The 21647-nt window shown below is 35.7% G+C and overlaps 1 protein-coding gene and 1 long non-coding RNA gene across 3 annotated transcripts in view; one reads left to right on the top strand and one right to left on the bottom strand.

Annotated features, from left to right (window-relative positions):
* LOC120093580 (uncharacterized) overlaps positions 1-21647 on the bottom strand; it is a 201325-nt gene that overhangs the window by 34016 nt on the left and 145662 nt on the right. The window lies entirely within an intron of this gene.
* Ptprq (protein tyrosine phosphatase, receptor type, Q) overlaps positions 1-21647 on the top strand; it is a 182376-nt gene that overhangs the window by 34268 nt on the left and 126461 nt on the right. Inside the window, exons 15-17 of the mRNA NM_022925.2 lie at positions 9323-9505; positions 10203-10304; positions 13905-14025. Of these exons, the coding sequence (NP_075214.2) occupies positions 9323-9505; positions 10203-10304; positions 13905-14025 (406 nt within the window). The remainder of the gene's footprint in view (positions 1-9322; positions 9506-10202; positions 10305-13904; positions 14026-21647) is intronic.

The raw sequence follows: 21647 nt of genomic DNA, 5'->3' as shown, positions 1-21647 counted from the left end.
CCACTTAGTTATCCAGAAACAAATGTGAAATTCTGTCCTCAACCTTGGAGATCTAGGAATTTCGCACGTAGTTTACTGACACTGGGAGTCATCTCTTGAGATCTTCACACAGCTTTAATATAATGAGAAGTCACAACATTGTAGACACAGAAGGATGGTCATAATTACAGCTGCAGTACTAAGAATGACAAGAGGAGTACTATACAGCATGACAAAAGGAGTACTATGTAGCATCCAGGGCTGTTATACCCTTGAGACTTAATTGATATCAGATTACATATTGCCCTGCTTGGTAGCTTTTATGAATATTAAACCTTAAGACAGATTTTTGGTAGGAGGATAATTGTTGTTTTGTGACTTGGTTTTATTTTACATTAGTCCAATTGTTTTGCTGTTGTTGTTGTCGTCATTGTTGTTGTTGTCTTAGTTGATCTGGTTTGTTTTTGAAAGCCTGTTGTGTGTCACAGTTTCTGTTCATGGCTTACCTGTAAGTGATTGTCTTAATCGTGGAGTAGAGTACAACACTAAGCCATTGTTTTCCGTCATTAATAATTGAAGCTCTGAGAGGGTCATTCATTCAGCAAACATTTACAGTGTTCCAATACCTATCTAACATATAGCAGTATAGAGGAAAATGGTTTCATATTTCCCTAAAGTTCATAGTAATTGGTGGGAATTTAATTGCTGAAGGCCAGCCAGCTGTCTGGTGATAAAGCTGCAATTGAAACCAAGCCCACTTAATTCTCAAAGTACATGCTGGAAAATTATAAAATGTAGTGAGGAGCTCACAGCTTATGGTGGTGGTTGGCTATCTAATCTTTGAATAACATGGGGAAGAAAATGATTTTTCTACTCCATTGTGATTTTGAAGAAGCAAACTGCTTATTAGATATTTTATTTCTTAAGTGATTATCTTATCAGGGATATACCACATTTTAAAGATGAATTACAAAACAATTGTTTTCTGGAAATTGCAGGGCATGTGATATTTTACTTCATAGTGGAAAAAGTAAATGAATTTCCAATCCATTGTCAAACGATTTTAATTCTAAAGCAGGGATAATTGAATACAAGAATTTAACTTGAGACGTGATTTAAAATGAGAATTTTAGTTCTAGAAATTTTTTTTTAAAAAAAGCATGCTGAACTTTCTAAAGACAAGGCAAAGTAGGACTATTTTAATAAAATAACCAATAAATCATAGTGGATAATGTAAAGTCAAGGCTTGAGGGTTGGTCTCCTGAGCCCCATTTCAGGGTTCATTTATTAGACTCCTGATCTAGCTATGAAATAACAATGTTGATGGGAAAACCTATCCCTGAGCTTCCGGGCCCACCTGTTCTAGTGGGTCACACAGAGCTGGCTTGACAGCCTTCTGAGAAGCTGGAGGTCAGCTCGTGGAGGATAGTGTTGAGTGCCCGAGAGGCCCACTCCCTTGAAGGAGTAGTTTCCACAACTCCTGCACATCTGCCATCTGTACAGAAGAAGACAGTGGGTACCAGAGAGATGCCCTAGCTCCCATTGAGCTACTAGCTTTATCTCCCTTGACAGAATAAGAAGGGTTTTAAAAGAACTCTAGGATATCATCTGAGGAAGAATGACTTCAAAATAGCAATCTGTCTATTCTTAGAATTTAATAATATTATTAAAATAAAATTTCTCACAAAAAAAAGCACGCTTCACTTAGGGTTTAGGTATTGCTGTTGTTATAACTCATTGATGTAATAATGTTGATAATTACAAAGAAGAGAATTAATAATCTATTCAAGAATATCGTCAGGTTTAGATTATTAGAGTTTATTCTTGGAAGTAATCTGTGGCGTTCAAACGGGGACGATCGATACAAGCTGATTTTGTGTGCGTGCGGGAATGAGTGTGGATGTGTGTAGGTTTGCTTTCGTTACAGAACGTGCAGTTTACAAATTAGGTTCGTTTTCTTTTTCTTAGTATACAGTAATTACCAACCTAAGGAAAATCAATAAAAACGAATCCGTTGATGGCATAGACAGATTCTCTTTCCCTCTTACCACATATCTTTCTTTAGGGTAAGCCTTTAAATAACTATTTCAAACTTTCCTGACTTGGTTAAATAACACTAATGAATATGACACAGATTTATACCAAATTCTGAAAGAATACTATGAATTTTTACATATGAATAGATAAATCCTTTAAATTTGTCTTTTACTTTACAATTTTATATACCAAGCAAATTGTCTTAGGGTATTTTTGTTACGGCATTCCTTATGATAACCACAAATCAAATTATATTTCTTGTTGAAGTATTTCAACTGGCAAGTATTACTGTGCTATTATTAGCATTGTGAGTATTCTGAATGCTAAAGGAGAAAATTCTCAGAGTGTCTCCACCCTCAAAAATCAGTGAGTCACTCCTCTGCCTGACGACTCAGCTCTGGGTATCTCCTAGGGAAAAAATGAATAAAATATGAAGACTGTCATGCTGAGTTCAGGGACATATTTTTGTCCTGGTTACTGATAGCAGCCAAGGAATGCTGGAGGCCCACCTTTGCAAAGTGTCTTTCAAAGTCTCAAGTTATACTTCATTAAAATTTTATTTCCACAGCATTTTAAATAGCTTTCCCCACCCTTTATAATTAGAGGATTTTTTTCTTCTTAAAAGGGAAGGGGGAATGATATAATTATATCATTTTTAAAATTATTACTTTAAAAAGAGTGATATTTTAGTTGAAATGTAATTACATAGATTTGACAAATATGTTTATTGAGTGTGATTTCCTGTAGTAGCCTCCAGCTGTTGCAAAGAGACGTTCCTTTGATAAGTAGTCAAGATTACACTTATCTGTGGGTTAAGGACAAACGTTTATGGATTTCAGTGAGGAATAATGTTGGTTTAGTAAGTAAGAGGTTTTTATTTTGTTTCTTCACCAAAAACCATGATTTCACAAGCTTTGAATAGTTAGTTAGGTTTCAAGTACCACGCATGATCTCCATCTTTTAAATTTTTTTGAGATTGTAATTTAATATCACTACCCTCTTCCCTTTTTTCTCTATAAAACCTTCCATAAGCCCCTGCCTTTCCTTGAAATCCATAGCCTCTTTTCTTACTAGTTATTGCATACATGTGTATAGAGATAGATAAGTGATAGATAGATAGATAGATAGATAGATAGATAGATAGAGAGATAGAGAGATAGAGAGATAGAATGAGAGTGAGAGAGATGACAGATATGGTGGATAGGTATAGATGATAGAAACATAGATATGATAGATATTATAGATAAATAGGTAGATAGATGACAAATATAGATGATAGATAAATGAAAGCTAGAGAGACACACACATGTACATACAGAGAGATAGATCTATACATAGATAGATATTTATACCCCTCACATTTATTTTTAAAATGTTTAGTTTAGTCTATATAATATTACAGGTATGTATGTTTTCAAGTTTGACTCTTTGGCAATGGGAAACCAGCTGGTATGATCTTTCCTATCTTGTTCCCAGATTTCCTCAGTTGCTACAGTTCTTTGTGCATGTTTAAGGAAGGTCTAATGGACTTTTCTCCTCCAGGTTGGACTGTGTGTCGCTATTATCCTTGTCCAGTTCACACTACTTCTAGTACTACCAGGAATTACAATGTCACAGCAAAGTACTGTACCCTCTGGCTCTTAGATTCTTTCTGCCCCCTCCCACATGTTCTCTGAGCCGTAGGTTATGTTTTGTGTATTTGGAGCTAGGCACCACAACTCTGAATTTTTTTTTACATTTTATTTATTTATTTATTTATTTATTTATTTATTTATTTATTTATTTATTTATTTTTTATTAACTTGAGTATTTTTTATATACATTTCGAGTGTTATTCCCTTTCCCGGTATCCGGGTGTAGAACATCTGTTGCAAAGGAAATTTTTCTTGATGATAGTGAAGACTAAACTTATCTGTGAGTATAAAACCAAATTTTCTTGTGCAACATTTGGAAAATCCTACTAAAAGGTGAGGAAGGGTGAGGAAGGATTGTAGGAGTCAGATGGTTGGTCAACAACTCCACAGGAAAACCAACGGACTCAACTAATCTGGACTCATAGGGGTGCACTGCTCAGTGAATCTGAACAGACATTCGGGGAGCGAGAGTGGGTCTAACATAGGCCCTCTGTGTGTGTGTGTGTGTGTGTGTGTGTGTGTGTGTGTGTGTGTGTGTGTGTGTATTAATTGTGTAGCTTGGTGTTTTTGTTGAACTCCTAATAGAGAGAACAGAGACTGTTTCTGATACTTTTGCCTGGTTTGGAGACCCTTGTTCTCTTATTGGGCTGCCTCATCCAGCCTTAATTTGAGGGGAGGTGCCTAGTCTTATTAAAACTTGATATTCCCTGTTTTGTTGATATCTCTGGGAAGGATGGTGATTTTTTGAAAGGAAATCGAGAAGGAATAGATAAATAAAAAGGAGGTGGGGGTCAGGAGGAGGTGAGGGACAGGAAAACACTGGGAGGAGAAGAGGAAGGAGAAACTGTAATCAGAATGTAATATATGAGAGAATAAATTAATAAAAATATTTTAAAGCAGGAGAAAATGTTTATTTATCATTGGCAGGGATTTTACTTGTTTAGAAAATTAGTGGTCATTGATTCTCCTCTAAAAGCATGACTTTTTTTTTTAGCACAGAACAGTTTGCTAGGTTTCCACTGCCAGGCTTGGTTTCCTTCCTGTTGAACAGGTCTTAAGTCTATGTAGAGGAGTTGTTGGTTACCACCAAGATATTTGTGGCACTACTGTACCTGCGGGTTATTGTGTCAGGTGGTTGTTGATCTGGTTCATAGGCATCATAGTTGGATAGGAATCTTGGTTGCTTCTCACCTATGTATTATGGCTTCTGGACCCAGTTTTAATAAATACATCTATAAGACACCTCCATACCGAAGGTTCAGAGATTACTGTTGAAGAGGAGGCAGAAATATTTTAAGAGGTAATACCTGATAGTATATCCATAAAATCTCAACAACATGACTGCCCAAGCATGTGTTGACTGAAATAATACCAATGAACCTGCCAAACTGGATAAACGAAGTTCATGAGGTGTTAATGGAGAAAGTCTCAACTTTACCTAAAATCTATAGGAAACAGAGTAAAGACGGGAGCAGGGAAGGTGGTCTTCTGTAAGAAAAAGAACACTAGTTGGTTGTCTAGTGCAAAATGGTCATCCCTTAAAGCATACATACATATAACATTATATGATCTGAACAGGTTAGATGTCTATATCATATCTCTCTCTCTATATATATATGTATACATATACATATATATATATGTCTATCTGTATGTATGAAGAAAAATATCCATTTTTCCTTTAAATTTTCTTTTTTTCTTTTTACTTTTTTCTTTTTTTTTTTCAAAGCTGGAGACCGAACCCAGGGCCTTGCGCTTGCTAGGCAAGTGCTCTACCACTGAGCTAAATCCCCAACCCCCCTCCTTTAAATTTTTAAATTTTCAATGGAGTACATGTTTTTAAAAATATCTTCTGTTGATTCTGTGGATTTTCTTGGTGTCTGTTTATATTACCTCATATTTCTGATTTTGTTAATATATGTCTAATTTTGTGGATATATGATGTTTCTATACACATATACACACATACATATACATATTCATATGATAACAGTTAGCCATGAATTTCAAAGAGTAGGAGGGGATATAAGAGAGGGTTAGAAAGGAAGAAAAGAAAGGGAGAAATGTTGTATTAAGTTATAATCTAAAAAAGAAAAATATAATCTCATCATTTCTCATCTTTCTTTTACTCCCTAAAATCAGTCCCTCCTACTCCAACCATGGACCCCCTCATTACTCTCCTCAAATTCATGGCCTTTCCCCTTTGATTATTATTGTTTTACACATACACACAAATACACACAAAGTCTGTTAAGTGCTGCTTCTATGTATCTGATTTCAAGACTGACCCCTGGATGTTGGATAATCAATTAGGCTACCCATGTCTAATTCTCCCTCTTGCTGCAGTCAATAATTGTTAAATACTCCCTGGTGGAATTTTAAGGATCACTTATGTATGCTATCATAACATCTCAAAGTAATGAAACTTTCACATCTTCATTTCCCACTTTTATCTTCTTGATCTCTTTAAATTGTCTTATTATCTAGCTAAGACTTCAACTACTGTATTGAATAAGTGAGAGAGTGGGCAACCTTGTCTAGTTCTTGATTTTAGTGGAATTACTTTGAGTTTCTCTCCATTTAATTTGGTATTGGCTATGGTCTTGCTGTAAACTACCTTTATTATGTTGTGTTATGTCACTTGGATACCTAATATCTACAGGACTTTTACTAAAGGTCTTTTCTGAATCTACTGAGATATCACTGTGGGTTTTTACTTTTCTTCTCTTTTTTATATGGTGGATTACATTACTGATTTTTGTATATTGAACCATCCCTGCATCTTTGGGGTAAAGCCTACTTAATCTTTACCATGTGTTCTTGGAATTGGTTCGCGAGTATTTTATCGAGAATGTTTGTATCTACGTTCATGAGTTTTCTTTCTTTATTGAGTCTTTGTGTGGTTTAGGTATCAGGATGACCGTGGCCTCAGAAAATAAATTGGGCAATGTTTCTTCTGTTTCAATTTTGTAGAATAATTTGAGAAGTTTTGCTGTTAACTCTTTGAAAGTCTGGTAAAATTATGTGCTCAATGCATCTGGCACTGGGGCTAGAGGGGTTGGGAAACGTTAATTACAACTTCTGTTTCCATAGGGATTATTATTCAATAGGACTGTTTAATTCCTTAGCAGATTTAACTTCAGTAAGTCCTATGTGTCAAAAAATTTATCCCCCCTTTTTTTAAATTTCGTGAAGGGCAGATTTCTAAAGGATCTACTTTTGATTTTCTAAATTTTCTTGGTATCAATTGTTATGGTCCCATTTTTATTTCTAATTTTGTTAATATGGACAGCCCCTCTCTGCCTTTTAGTTAGTTTGGATAAGAGTTTATTAATCATATTGATTTTCTCAAAAAAAGAGACAACTCTGTGTCATTGTTTTTTTTATATTATTTTTTTTCCCTTTTTGCTGTTGTTTCTATCGCATTGATTTCAGCTCTTGTTCTAATTGCGTTTGTGTTCTTCTTGGGATATGAACTCTTTCTGGTCTCTAGACTGAAGTAACTAAAAGAAATATTGGCAATCAGTGTTGAAAAGAGATACCCATGATCTCAGGCGTAGAAGTTCCTAAGTGGCTGTTCCAAGGGGAAAGATGTTTCATTGGTGTTTTTCTGGTAGCCATTTTCAGATATTCCGCTTGGAATGTTCATGCATGATTGAGTTGTCATATACATAGATGGAGACAGTCAGATGAGCAAGGCAGAAGATGAAGTTGGTGAAGATGGTTGTGGACTATTTAGGAAGATGCTGGGGACTAGCCTGAGTGTAGGCAAGTAAGAACACACCAGAGACAATGGGCAATGAAAACTGGGTAAAGGCAGAGTTTTTTAGATCAAGAGTGCAAGAATCAGTAGCCTGTAAAGGTACGAGGTAGCAGACAGATGGAGGAAGATTGACAATCGCCGAACCACAAAGTCTGAGATATTGCTATGAAAGTCAACTTGAAGCTGAAGTAGAAGAAAATATTATTAGGGTTAAAGAGATCAGGGGATGCAGAGTTCAGGGGATTGAACATAATATTTGTGCGGATGTTGACACCTCTAAGGGTGGTAGAGGAAAAGCTAGTTTCCTTGGATGATAAAACTCTTTAAGATTTCTGAAGATGTGGTATCAAGAGACTATCGTGTATAAGATGCAACCTGTTTAAGCATGTGACTTAGGGGAGTGCCTCAGTGATGCCTAATGAACGAGGCTTGTAAAAGATCTGTGGTTCTTCAGGAAGAGGGAAATAGAAAGTAGCTGAACTCAGAAAGAGGATTCATAACTGTAGCTTCTCAGGTCCTAGATCCAAGTGTTATTGGGATTATGAAAGGAAAGCAAATTTAGTATCTCTGAATCCTTGGAGCCCGTGTCCTCACTAGACTCAAACTTTTACTTATATACAGAAGATGACAAAAGAAGTTAAGGTGCTTGCTGAAGATTTTTGTCACTGCAGCAGATTGGTTTCAGGTAGTACTAAAGATTTAGAATCCTTAGGAAGAGACAGTAGGATTATATTGCAAGCCATTGTTCCTGATGTCTATGGATTGAATTTTAATTTTTTTATCAAAGTTTAGGATGTTTTCACTTTTGCGTCAGCTTTTCTCTAAATGCCTTAGCTGTGATAGCGCCTAACTGGCACGCACTGAGGAGAGATCACTGTATCTGTGCTTTCAGGGATTTCTGGGTTTTATTATTCCATGTTTGTCAGTAGTAATTTTATGTCTACTATATTTGCAGTACCAATAATAAAACGGTTAAATTCCTGTCTTCAGAGAGAAAAAAAAGTCTGATAATAGAACCATAAAATGTGATAATGTTCAGATATTTTGTTTGCATTGTTTAATTGCTCCTTTGAATTGTTATTATTGTTTCTGCTGTCTGAAGGAACTTTTAAACCACTGTTGTTGCAACCTTGAACATTCCCCTCTGATACATATGCTCTTTAAAACCCATCTGTTGCAAAGAAATGCTTCTTTTGTGAAAAGTAAGAAAAACACCTATCTGTGGATATAAAGATAAAAAATTAGAATATAGTTAAGGCTACCCTGAGATCATATACATACACCTAACATTATAAAGACTGAGTAGTTTATATTTATATATATTTAGGAGCACACATATGCATATAATATGTATAACTGCATTAAATATTTTTAAAATGATAATAAACAACATTCCCCCTGTCTATCATCTCAAAAACATTAAAATACACAAAATGCAACCACACTCTCTTATTTATAATTTAGCATATTTAAGATATGTTTATTGTATTTTCTGTTGGGTTTCAAGTGTCTGAACATGCTTTCATCTTGCTCTTGTCAATTCTTCGACTGGACTTGAATGCCAATCCAATCTCTTATGTAAAAATGATTCAAGTTATTTTTTATGCAGTACTTAGGACTCAATAGTGTATTCATTGTGTGAAAATAAAAATCTCAATTTGAAACATCTCCAAAATTATATAAAGTTCCTCTGAGGAATCATAGCTTGTATTTTCCTTTGAGATGATCTCTCCATTTTTTAGTTGCTAAAGTTTCTTCAAACTGCACTGTGTTTATAACGTGTAGCATACTGTCATTCCATGGTTAATGTTTGTGTTCACAGATCTTCTTGCAATTGTGAGAAACTTTGATCCATGCAGTTTTAGGGTACAAGCGTTTTATAAAATTATATCTTCAATTTTTTCTTTAGTGCCTGATAGTGCACCAGAAAATATTACTTACAAAAACATTTCTTCAGGAGAGATTGAGATATCCTTCCTTCCCCCAAGGAGTCCCAACGGCATCATACAAAAATACACAATTTACCTCAAGAGAAGTAATAGCCATGAGGCAAGAACTATAAATACAACCTCTTTGACTCAAACCATTGGAGGTAAAATACAATTCTACTTCTTGATATCTACCTTTCTGATTGACAGCATGACCACAAGATATTAACCCAATAGGTTAAAATAACTTAGTCATGGTTATTTATATTACTGGGAATAAGAACATTATTTCTAACAAAATAATGTGAGAATTTATGATAGTCATATGAAAATACTCTAGGTGTGGCATTTTCTACAATGTCATATCTTATATTCACAACAGAAGGGATGTTGTGTGTGTGTGTGTGTGTGTGTGTGTGTGTGTGTGTGTGATTGCACTCTTTTGGAGGTTAGAAGATGTCGAGTGTTTGTGTTCATTTTTCTCCTCATAGGAGGCAGGATCTCTTGGTTGTTTGCCTCTGGACTGCATGTGCCAAGTTAGATGGCCTGTGAGCTTCTGCAGATGTCCTGACTGTATCTCCCATCTTACTGCATCAACAATGAGGTTCTGGTTACACAGTACTGTGCTTAGCGTTATATATAGTCTAGGGATTTGAACTAAGGTCTCCAATTTTCCATAGCTACGCACTGAGCCATCTCTGCAGGCCCCTTTTAGATGTTTAGTCTGAGAATCAATCCGAGTTTATTTAGCTTTTACTTTTGGAAGAGTGTTGAATTGAGAATCATCCCATTGTTTACCTCTTTGCATATTATTAATGGATCTATTCTCTGAGTTAATTTATCTATTTCATTTCTGTTCAGGACTGAAAAAGTATACCCATTATGTAATCGAGGTGTCTGCTAGTACACTCAAAGGTGAAGGCATTCGGAGTAGGCCAATAAGCATATTGACCGAGGAAGACGGTAAGACTCTACAGTGCATCCTGAAATACTTTGATTTTTAACATTCCAAGGAACCTGTAGAGATCAGAATGGGGCATTCTGGGTAACCTGTCCATAGATTGGGGACATATGCAGAATAAAACCTAGTGTAAATTTTATTCGCCTACACTATAAGTTATATACAGTATCAATACTATATAAATATTTCATTGTTATGGTATAAGAGCAGATACATACAGAGTTCTCTGTGCTAATGAGGTATCTAGAGGTGGGTTGAGCCAATAAGCTTCCCTTCCAGACACTCCTACCTGCAAAAGGTATTTAATGTCTGAGAAGTTGGTACATATCTAGCTTTGACAATGAGCAGTCAATAAATGATATGGATCCAAAAAAAAAAAAAAGAGCAGATACACAAGACAGATTTACATCAAGTAAAATCATATAAAAATGCTCCTTTCTTTTGCCTTTGGAGCCAACTATACTATGCAAATATAAGTACAATTTTATGGGAGACTCTTAAGAATCTAGTTTTAGGTTGGATAGTGAATATTGTGTGCTCCAACAGTTTTCAGAATCTTTATGGCATTTACAGAAGTTTTGGAGTAGAATCTATGTAACTTTCAACATGTCTTATGTTATTAGGGTTAGATGATTAATACACTCAGTCTATATTTTTCAGTTTTATCAAATTATTATCTACAGCAATACCCTTAATATTAATATTCTTTTTTGAAAATTGAAAATAAATTTTTTCTCTCATGCAGTAAGTCCCAACCGCAGTTTCCTCTCCCTCCACTCCTCTCAGCTTGCCCCTACCATCCCCAAAATCTACTCTTCCTCTGTTTCCCATCCGAAAAGAACAAACCTCCAAGAAGGAACAACAAAACAAGCTTTAATAAGACAAGGCAAAAGCCCTCTTATCAAGACTGGACAAGGCAACCGAACGAGGGGAAAAGAGTCCTAAGAGCAAGCTCGAGTCCTACACATACACTCTGCCTTTTATGAGTCCCACAAAGACAAAAACACCAAGCTAGCATCTATCCTATATACACCGAGGACTTGGTGAAGGCCCATGCAGGCCCTATCCTTGTTGCTTCAGTCTCTGTGAGCTCCCATGTGCCCTGCTTAGTTGATTAGTGGACCACGTTCTCTTGGGGTCCTCCATCCACTCCAATTCCTGTATTTTTTTCATACATTTTTCAGAACCTGAGTAAAATCAGCCCTTCTTCTGGGACTCCTCAGCAAGTCACAGGTGTATATTGCACTAGAAAGTGACTCTGAAAGATATGCTTTGGAAGAATATTTGGAGTTTAGTTTTTCTATTTATATATTTTGAAGCAATTGGCTTTTTGATGTAGAAGGAATCCTTACTATCATGTCATGTCAGCAAGGAGGTAGCATATATGTTTATGGTATATTTTTTCCATTCCTTTTCTCACGGAGCTCCATCATGCCAAGGGGATTGTACCCTGTGGGTGTTCAGAATCTAGAATAAGTCATTAGGGAGAGTGTTAAGAGGGACAGTGTGTTTTCTCTGCACCACTCTCATTTTGTTTGCAGTAATACATTTCATTACCACTGTGCACAGTGACTTGTCAAAGTCTCTGAAGGCTTGGGGTCATGGGTCAAGATTATCTCATCATTGTTTATCCTCACAATGATTGCTACATATTTAACCTTTTCTCTATTTTCTTCTTTTTTCATAGATTAGCTTTGCTTATTTAATAATCATTTTTGCAGTTCCTTTCAGGGTATGGTATCTTTGTCTAAAGTTCTGACTTAATCAAAAAAATCCCAATCATGACAACTCAAAATCTGTTATGGCTTAATCAAAGCCAGTGAACATTTATGCTCAGTAGGATATCTAAACTGTATGAATGCAGACTGTCTACTTGAGTTCTACAGTTGAATCATATAAGTCATTAAAAATAGGCTGACAAAAATAGGGAAATATTCACCTGAATTCTTGACCACATTGTATATATCAAAGAACAAACATTCCTTCATCCCCTTCTTGAACAAGTTTACTAAGTGGAGACTAGCCTGAGGAAGATGAATTTTCTGAGTTATATGCCTTGACTCAGAAAGCTTTCAGTGCAGATGTGACCTATATTTGACAAATATGTAAACAAATAATTTGTATAATTGTAATTACTGCTGGAAAGGGTTTCCAAAAATTATTTACTAGGCATAAAGAGGAAATTAAGTTACTCTGGGGCATCAGGGAAAGTGGAGTTAAGCATTCTGTCTATGCTGGGACCTGAGGGAAGGTAGAAGAGGAGGAAGTGAGTGAGGAGAGCATAGCAGAAGAACTTTTGTGCACTGACGCTCTGACATGCTAAATTGATTATGTTGTAAATAATTTTAATTTTTAAAAATCCATTTATTTTTAGTTTTTACTGTTGTGTGTGTGTGTGTGTGTGTGTGTGTATGCATTTGTGTACACTTTGCACTTATATGGAAGTCAGAGTACGACTCTTGGGACTTAGTTCTTTCCTACTACCATGGAGGAGTTTGGACTCAGGTCATTGTGGAATTTAACCTGTTCAGTTTGACCAGATTGTATTGGATAATAAAAGTAACCAAAATACACACACACACACACACACACACACACACACACACACACACACACTTACATGTTCTTCCCAAGATTTTTAATGCTTATTATAGAACAAAAATGTAGAGTTGCTAGATATTTGTATCTAAATTACTTCTAGTTTCTGACGGACATCCTTTTCTCTAAAAGTCAACACAAATGATACTTTATACGTATGCTAAGAGAGTGTGTATGGGGTTTGCTTTGATAAGTGAAAGAATATTCTCTTTGAAGTGATTATTAGCACGTATCTAAACGGAGTGCAGACTCATGTGATGTCTGTACTCAACATCACATGACCGCATCAATGGAGGAAATACAAAGCAGAAGAAAACAAAACAGAAATGGCAACCATGGTTGTCACCACTTCAATAACTCCATGAAATAAGCTATTCTCAAAAATTAAGAAAACTGAGAGTAATTTTAACCATTTTTCTTTTAGTGTGCTATCCTACCTGCTATAATGGAGTTTCCTGTGAAACCCGTTCAAATATAAAGACTTATTAACTAGATTTTGATCCTACTCTAGTGTTTTCTGACACATCTGGGGTTGAGGAATGCCATTTGTCTGGATGAGGTCAGCCATTCTAAGTTCCTTCAAAATATATTATCATTCTTTGAATGTAATACATCTTTTTTCCCAATTCTTCATTATCTGGGGAGATCTTTTACTATGTGATACATTTATGCACCCCAATAAAACATTTGCTTTTATTAGAGAATGATATTTTACCAAAATGTTCTTAAACAGTCAGTGAGTCATGGTGACAGACCCGTGTTGTATTTTCTCATGAAATACTTTTTCCCATTGAATCACAGGAGCAGATGTTCTAACAGCCCCATGAAAATCTTCTTTCATCATTTTATCCGAACATAAACAATCAGGTTCTTCTGCCTATGGAGAGAAGTGCTGAAAATGATTCATTTACCACAGAGTTTATCAGAAAGATCTGTACACCTTTATTTTTACATTTTTCATATTTATTTAATGAAACGTGTCATTCTTTGTTAAAAATTTCCAGCTCCTGATTCTCCTCCTCAGAACTTCTCTGTGAAACAGTTGTCTGGTGTCACCGTGATGTTGTCATGGCAACCACCCTTGGAGCCAAATGGAATTATCCTCTATTACACAGTTTATGTCTGGTAAGGATTTTTTGGAAGTAGTTCTGAGAACAAATATTAATTCGTAATATAATAGGAATGTAGTGTTTATCTCAGAATGTGATGCTGCATTAGGGCCCTGATTATTAATAGGTGGGTTAAAATGCTTTTTATTAAGAACTAAGTTTACCTCACATTATGCACTTGGTCAGCAAACAAAAATCCTTGCAGTTAAAATAGAAAAGTATATTTTTCAAAGCTGTACTAAATGTATACTCTTGAAGGCCTGGATGATAAACTTACACAATTACAAATGTATGATTTAAAATATTGGAAAGCCTTTGACCTGCTTGTTTCCAAGCTGGGCTGGTTCACCCCTCCATAGGCAATCTGGTGGTCCCCTAATCCCAGGAGGTCAAGGTAAGGATGCAAACTTAGTGCAAACACCGGACAGCATAGCTCACTGCAGCCTAGAATTCCCGGACTCAGGGGATCCTTCTGTCTCAGCTTCCCACGTAGCTGGGACCACACACATGAACCACCATACCTGGCTATTTGAAAGTTTCTTAAAAAGAAAACTTTGCATAACTATTTTCAAATATACTTATATAAAATTTCAATTACAATTTAAATCAAAGATATGCTTTTAGATCTACTAAGGTCAACTTTCCATTGATGATAAGCAGCGATTTACTGGTTATTTTAACCTTAAGTACTTACCCATCAGTCTCGAAATTGATGAAATCTCAAAGTGTGTGTCCTATGAGTTAACAAACAGCTATATTCCTTTATGGCAATCCAGGAGAATAAAATTCTTATTTTGATCTAATGTATATCATTAAACAGAACCCACAACTCATGTAACACACATCAAAGATTTTTTTAAGTTATTTCAACTAAGAAAATAAAATTTATAAAGTCTTTTGTTAAAAAGAGATACTCCCTTGTATTTACACTTCTAACTTAAGAAGAACCAATGTGGGAAGACACTGCCCTATTTCAAAAGCTTTTGCTTTAGTTTTTTCCCTAAATTGTCATTTTTATCCCGTAATTCCTCTGTAGATCTTGTGCATAGTGCTTGTTAAAGGTTATATTTCTTGTAAAAATACATGATTTATGGTTGGTTTGCTTAGTTTGGGTGACAGTAGGAATATCATGAGAGATGCTAGTGAGAAGGAAGTAAGGAAAATGAGGAAGGAATTCTACTCCATCATCTCTCCGCTAGTTCATTCATTCATTCATTCATCTATGCAGAAATATTGGTAAAATTCCTCTCTACTCTCTAAAGCCCCTGCCTTCTGAGTCTACTGTTAAGATACAACTGGTCTGTGTACCATAAACAAGCCAACCAGAAAACATCAGGAGAAAGAAGAGAGCTTCTTCATAAAGTTGTGTTACTTTGTGATCTGAATAACCAGAAGATGCCTCTTGTCTGGTGTTGATCTATAGGGACCTTTCCAACAGGAGCTGATATTGACTCTACTTCCCCCTATGGGGGAACATGGCTTGTCATTTTGAAGAAGAGAGGGGGTCAGGTTGATAAGACTTATGGGCTCCTTATGGAGAGTAAAATTGTGACCAGGCATGACGAAGCTCAGATGTCAAGTCATAGGGACAATTTGGTTTTCCTTCTCCTTTAACTTATAGCTGCCAGAGCATTTCCAACAATCTGACCTCTATGGGGAATGGATTGTAGAAGGTAAAATTGTCAGCAAGACTACAAGAAGTAGATTGTTCAGTAGCATAGGCAAGAGATCATATTGGTAGTAGACTGGAGTGGTGGGCAGCATTGTACTAAATTTAAGGAAGAAAAGCCCAGATTGGTTTTGGAGATAAAAATCCAAATAATAAACAGATAAATCACTAATGGATCCTGGATGTTTTAACCATGGAAGTTGAATCCTGGATATCTGAAGTTTTGGTAGAATGTAAATAAAACAAGTTCTTTTGTACTGTGACCATGTCTCTCCTCACAAAACCTCCAGGAGTCTCAGTATAATACACAGCACACACGAGTCTGGACTGTGGATCAAACCACATGACTGTACCAGATTTATCTCTTTCTGGGTATGGTGTGTGATGATCTATAATATCCACCTGTTTTAAGATCCTTGCTATAATTCTAGTTTCTGTTTTTAATATTGAAGTACATAAATGTAGGAGAACTTTGTAAAATAAATGGTGGCAGATATTTTATACTTAACCTTATAGAAAGGCCAGGGTCACATGTATAAAACAAGACATTTATTCTCAATAGCTGGTTCTCTATGCTTTTTGTAATGATGTTGAAGACTGTGAAGACATTTCACATAACTCATGCTTTCACATTCGGTGGACATGGTTTAATCCAATAAATGATAAATTCAAAGTTCAGTTCCCCCCAGTGAATACATTTTCACTCATCTTTGAAGAGGTGTTTCTGCAGTGATTCCTGTCAAGATAGACTTGAGTACAAGAGAAGGTGGGTGAAAAAGCCAGGTCCCAATGTCTCCAGTGTGTGCGACTGCAGTTCACTAAACTTGGCCTCTTTTGAGAGCTTATCTGACACTGACTCACAGTAAAAGCTCCTGGTTTGAAAGTTTTCATTTTCTATTTTATTCTTGATTTTCTTGAGACTTACCCAAATAGTTGGGTCTTCTTGCCTCGTCTGTCTTGACCCTCAAATACTAGACTATTTCAGTTATTTTTTCCCCTCAACCCCGGACTGTAACGGCGCAGTGCCTGCAGGGTTCCTCCCTCCATGTCCTCCTGTCATTCTGGATAGTCGTGTCAGAACTTCTTAGACCCTGCTGCAAAGTGTGATACACCCACCAGCTTGAGATTTTCAACACGATTTCCACTTTTCCCTTTTCCCCAAGAAGAAGCCTTCCCTCTTTCATGACGTTTCCCTCCCAAATCTATTTGGTTCCTTTCATCACTCCTCTGAGAAACTTGCTAAACCACTTAGGTCCCTCTCTCAGAATTTTTTTTTAATCATGATGAAAGTAAATTTCCATTTTCTTGACACAGGGCAAGGGATCCTTCTTTAAAAAACTGAATGTGTGTGTGTGTGGGGGGGGGTACATGCATGTAAAGTGCATACATGTGTTTGTTTTGTGTAATATGTATATGCAGACTGCAGAAGGCAAATGGGTTGTCTTCCTCAATTCTTCCTTATATTATTTCCTTGGGACAGGGTTTTTTGCAGTAGTCAATTTGGATCATAAGTACTGACCTCAGTACTTTAACCTGACTGGCTGGCCAAAATGTTCTGTCATGCCTGACTCCACACATATACATTCACTGAAAGGTAGCTTACAGTCCCACACAGACATGCTCAGCATTTTTCATGGGCATGGTGATTTGAACTCAGGCCTCCATGTTTACACCTCAAACATTCTTTTTTTTTTTTTTTTCGGACCTGGGGACCGAACCCAGGGCCTTGCGCTTGCTAGGCAAGTGCTCTACCACTGAACTAAATCCCCAACCCCACATCAAACATTCTTATTGACTGAGCCATCTTCTCACTCTGGGTTATAAAATTTGGGAGACTCATACCATACATGAAAATTTTAATTAATTGATTAATTAAAAATGTATGTATATGAGTGTTTTGCCTGCATGAATGATTGGGTACTACATGTGTGTCTAGTGCCTGAGGAGGTCAGAAGAGGTCATCAGATTCTCTAGAACTAGTTGGTTGTGGACCTCCTTGTGGATATTGGGAATCTACTGTGGCTCTTAATCACAGAGACTTCTCTCCAGACCATAAGGTAGACTCTCAGTATCAAAAGGTATATAGAAAAGTTGCCAACACACTTGACTTTTCTAATCAAATGCACAAGCACACACACAGGGACATAGACAAAACACATAGCATGTCTACATTCACACACTACAAAGACCTACTTTATACATTGTTTAATTTAAGACACTCAACTGTAGCATGTAGTTCCTACTGCACCATTTTAAGCTTCGGGCAAGCCCTACCTAGTTTCCCTTGGATCTGCCGATGAACGACACACACACAAACTAGCTCATTTTTGATATGCCTTAACTCGATGGCCGGGCTCTTCTAAGCCTCTCTTGGCTATCACAGCCTTCTTTTCACTCCTAGCTTTTCACACTAATTCTGCCCTCATGCTACCCAAGGCCTAGTCAAAGAAGCTGTGATGATTACTCCATTCAATATCTCACATGGCTGATGGCTTGTTCTCCAAATCATGGCAAGCAAGCAAGCAAGCAAGCAAGCAAGCAAGCAAGCAAACAAACAAACAAACAAACATTTTCTCCTTTCCTGTGTCTGCTAGCTTGCTTGCAGGAAAACTTCAAGTCCAATTTATTCTGCCTAGCTCATTGGCCACTAACATCTTCTTATTTATTTGATATATTACAATAAAAAATCTAATAAGTGAAAACACACTAAATTCTATATAAAATGGGGTTATTTGGAATACCTTCAATAGATAACAATTGAAAACACGAGGTATTAATAAAGATCAAACAACCTAACTATAAAATTGCCAGCAGTAAGAGAAAGCAGTGAACAAATTAATAATCACAAATGTGATCAGAAGTTAATAAATGTATGAAAAAACCACAGACTCATGGAAAGCAGTCTACATACATTAATCGTGCAGATTACATTGTGATGAACTTACAAATTAACTCTAAAATCCCAGTGGTGTAGCACAATAGAAGTTTATTTCTTGGCTGACCTAGACCTCACTAACGTTGACAGGAGTGGCTGTTCCACAAAGTCTGTGTAAGATTTGTGCCCCTTTGGCTAGTTAGTGTGCACAAGGCATATGTACAATATTTGTTGGAGGAAATTGTTGATATACCCTATATACTATTTTTTGAATACAAAACTTCAACTTGTAGAACTTTGATGTATATCATACATAACTAATATAAATATCAGGTAGCTGTAACGTGAATAAACAATAAATTTTACTTAAAATTCATTATTTGAAAGACTAGAGGTGGAACTTTATTGAACTTTAGTTGCTAGCATCTTTTTTGATTGATCAAGAACCAATTGGGGACAGGACCTTCAGTATTACACAGAGATTCCTGATCAAAACATCAGAATCACCCCCTTAGAGTAATCTGTTATTCACAATTGATTGAAAGTTTATTATTTTTTTGTTGAGTGAGTAAATAAAAAGTATAGTTTTAAGATTTACAATTTAATCCTTAATCTTTTATTTTTTTTCTAAGAATAATGCAATTTGGGGCTAGAGAGATGGCTCAGTGGTTAAGAGCACTGACTGTTCTTCCAGAGGTCCTGAGTTCAAATCCCAGCAACTACATGGTGGCTCAGAACCATCTGTAATGAGATCTGATGCCCTCTTCTGGTGTGTCTGAAGACAGCTACAGTGTACTTATATGTAAAATAAATAAATAAATCTTAAAAAAAGAAAAATGTCCTTTCAAAAAAAAGAATAATGCAATTTATACAGTAAATAATTATTTTGGTAGGGTGACTATTTCACATAAATCGAATATATTCAAGAAGCCTATCTACATTATAATGAAACATGTGAATAATAATGAAGTAGTTAGAAATGTATTTTTTAGTTTCCATAAATTTTTTACTAAGACATTTCTTGAATGCTTTAGACAGTACGACTATGAAGAGGTCATAGTTTTTTACCCTTTTATTCTTTTGCTATTATCAGTTTAAGTGGGAAGTATGATACAGCTGTCATCACTCACTATACATGGATTCAAGTTAGTGAGAGACAGGATTCTTTCATACCTCTGATGTGTAGCTATTTGTGTGATTCCATTAAAGCCGTGGTTCTCAACTTTCCCAATGCTGTGACCCTTTAATATAGCTTCTCATGTTGTGGTGACCCCCAATCATGAAATTAGTTTCATTACTACCTCATAACTATAATTGTGTAGCTGTTATGAATCATAATGTAAATCTATAAAATGCAGGTTATCTTATATATGACCCCTGTTAAAGGGTCATTTGACCCACAAGAAGTCACTACCCACAGATTAAGCACTGAAGCTTAAAGGTTTCAAAAATGCTGTCTGCTACATGGATAGATGTGCTAGAATTCCTTCATCTCCCATGATTCTCAGGTTCCTTCATCCCAGTTACAATATTTTCAAATTCTCATAAAGCCGTCCACCTGGACAGTTTTTTCTTTTAGTGTGTTTTTGAGATGAAGGATTCTGTGTTAACATTCTGGGTGACTATTTCCTTTTCATGAAGATTTCTCTACAAAATTCTTCATAAGGATTGATGTGTATTCATTTTGCTTCTAATGCCATGTTAGTCACAGTTTGTAGAGGAATTATTCAGAAATCTATTTTAATCTTTTACAACTTAGAATAACTTGTTCCTCTAAAATTTTCATCATGAAACAATGCTCATTATATCAATATAATAATGTAATATTTTCCCTCATTTATGTCAACAAATTATGAATTTTCAATGATACACAGTCCTTGTTGAGGGCAAATATATCAATGAAACAGTTTTATTAGAATACTATAATATATTCTTCCAATGCCCTTGGAATTGATACACAATGTTCTTATAAAGCCATACAAAGCTAATTTACTTGATATATTCTTAAGTTCCGCTTGGATTTGTTTAACAGTTTTGCCTCTGTATGTGTTAGAAAAACTGAGAGATAGTTTTCTCCACAGTTGCCAAGGCAATACTCTACAAGGTATAGGTAAAAGATTACGGAGTAAAAGTAATGTTATTCTAGCTTATATGTAAATCTTACCTTGAACATATTTTGTTTCCCAAACACTATGAGGAACAATACTGAATCACTGTTTGACAGATATATATATTAACACACATATAGAAATAAAAACTGTACAGAACCTTAAAGTTATTGTAGGCATATTTATTATGTAATGATATAGCAATATAAAATAACTTAAAGTTATTTGCTGAAGGTCTTTGTTTGGGGTTTTAAAACAATTCTAGTACAGGTCTTTATTAAATGTATGGGTCTATGTCATACATAATATAAGCACTTTATACATGACTTTTTATATGATATAAACTATTATGGTCCCATTTATTGTTTTACAAGATATGTATCCTATTGAAAATGACTTAATAGAAGAATACAAGTAGCACTGGTAGGAGGTTGAGACAGATGAACCATGAGTTCAAGGTCAACCTAGGATTCATAGTTATTCCATATCTCAAGAAATATCCAAAGTTGAAAGCATTTCATATACACCAGCACAGAGCATGGGGTATTTATTAACTGTAGTTCTCATTTTGAAATGTTTTTAGTAAATATTATTTAATAAGTCAGAGAGTATCTCAATGGAGACAGTTTATGAAGAATAAAGTCACCATGATTCTTAAGACATTGGCGGGCAGCATTATGGAACGTACTACTGTGGTATATTGAGTGAATGAAAGAAACAAGCTTAAGTAGAAGCAGTTGTTAAATGCAAGATCAAATAAAAGCTCCAGTAAGACCCCAACAAGTGGAAAATTAATTAACAAATGCTAGTTTATATTAGGAAATGATTTCCTAAAGAATGAAATAAATGAATATTAACATTATTTGGGTTATCAGTACTTAGTGAGAAAAGGAATGAGCCTATGTAAAAGTATCTATCATTCACCTGATATAATTGGCATCTCAGAAGTTTAATATTGAATGAGCTCATCCTTTCTTTCTGAATTC

The sequence above is a fragment of the Rattus norvegicus genome, chromosome 7 (genome assembly GCF_036323735.1).
Source record: "Rattus norvegicus strain BN/NHsdMcwi chromosome 7, GRCr8, whole genome shotgun sequence".
In the NCBI taxonomy this organism is placed as follows: Eukaryota; Metazoa; Chordata; class Mammalia; order Rodentia; family Muridae; genus Rattus; species Rattus norvegicus.
This window is presented reverse-complemented; position numbering and strand designations above follow the sequence as displayed.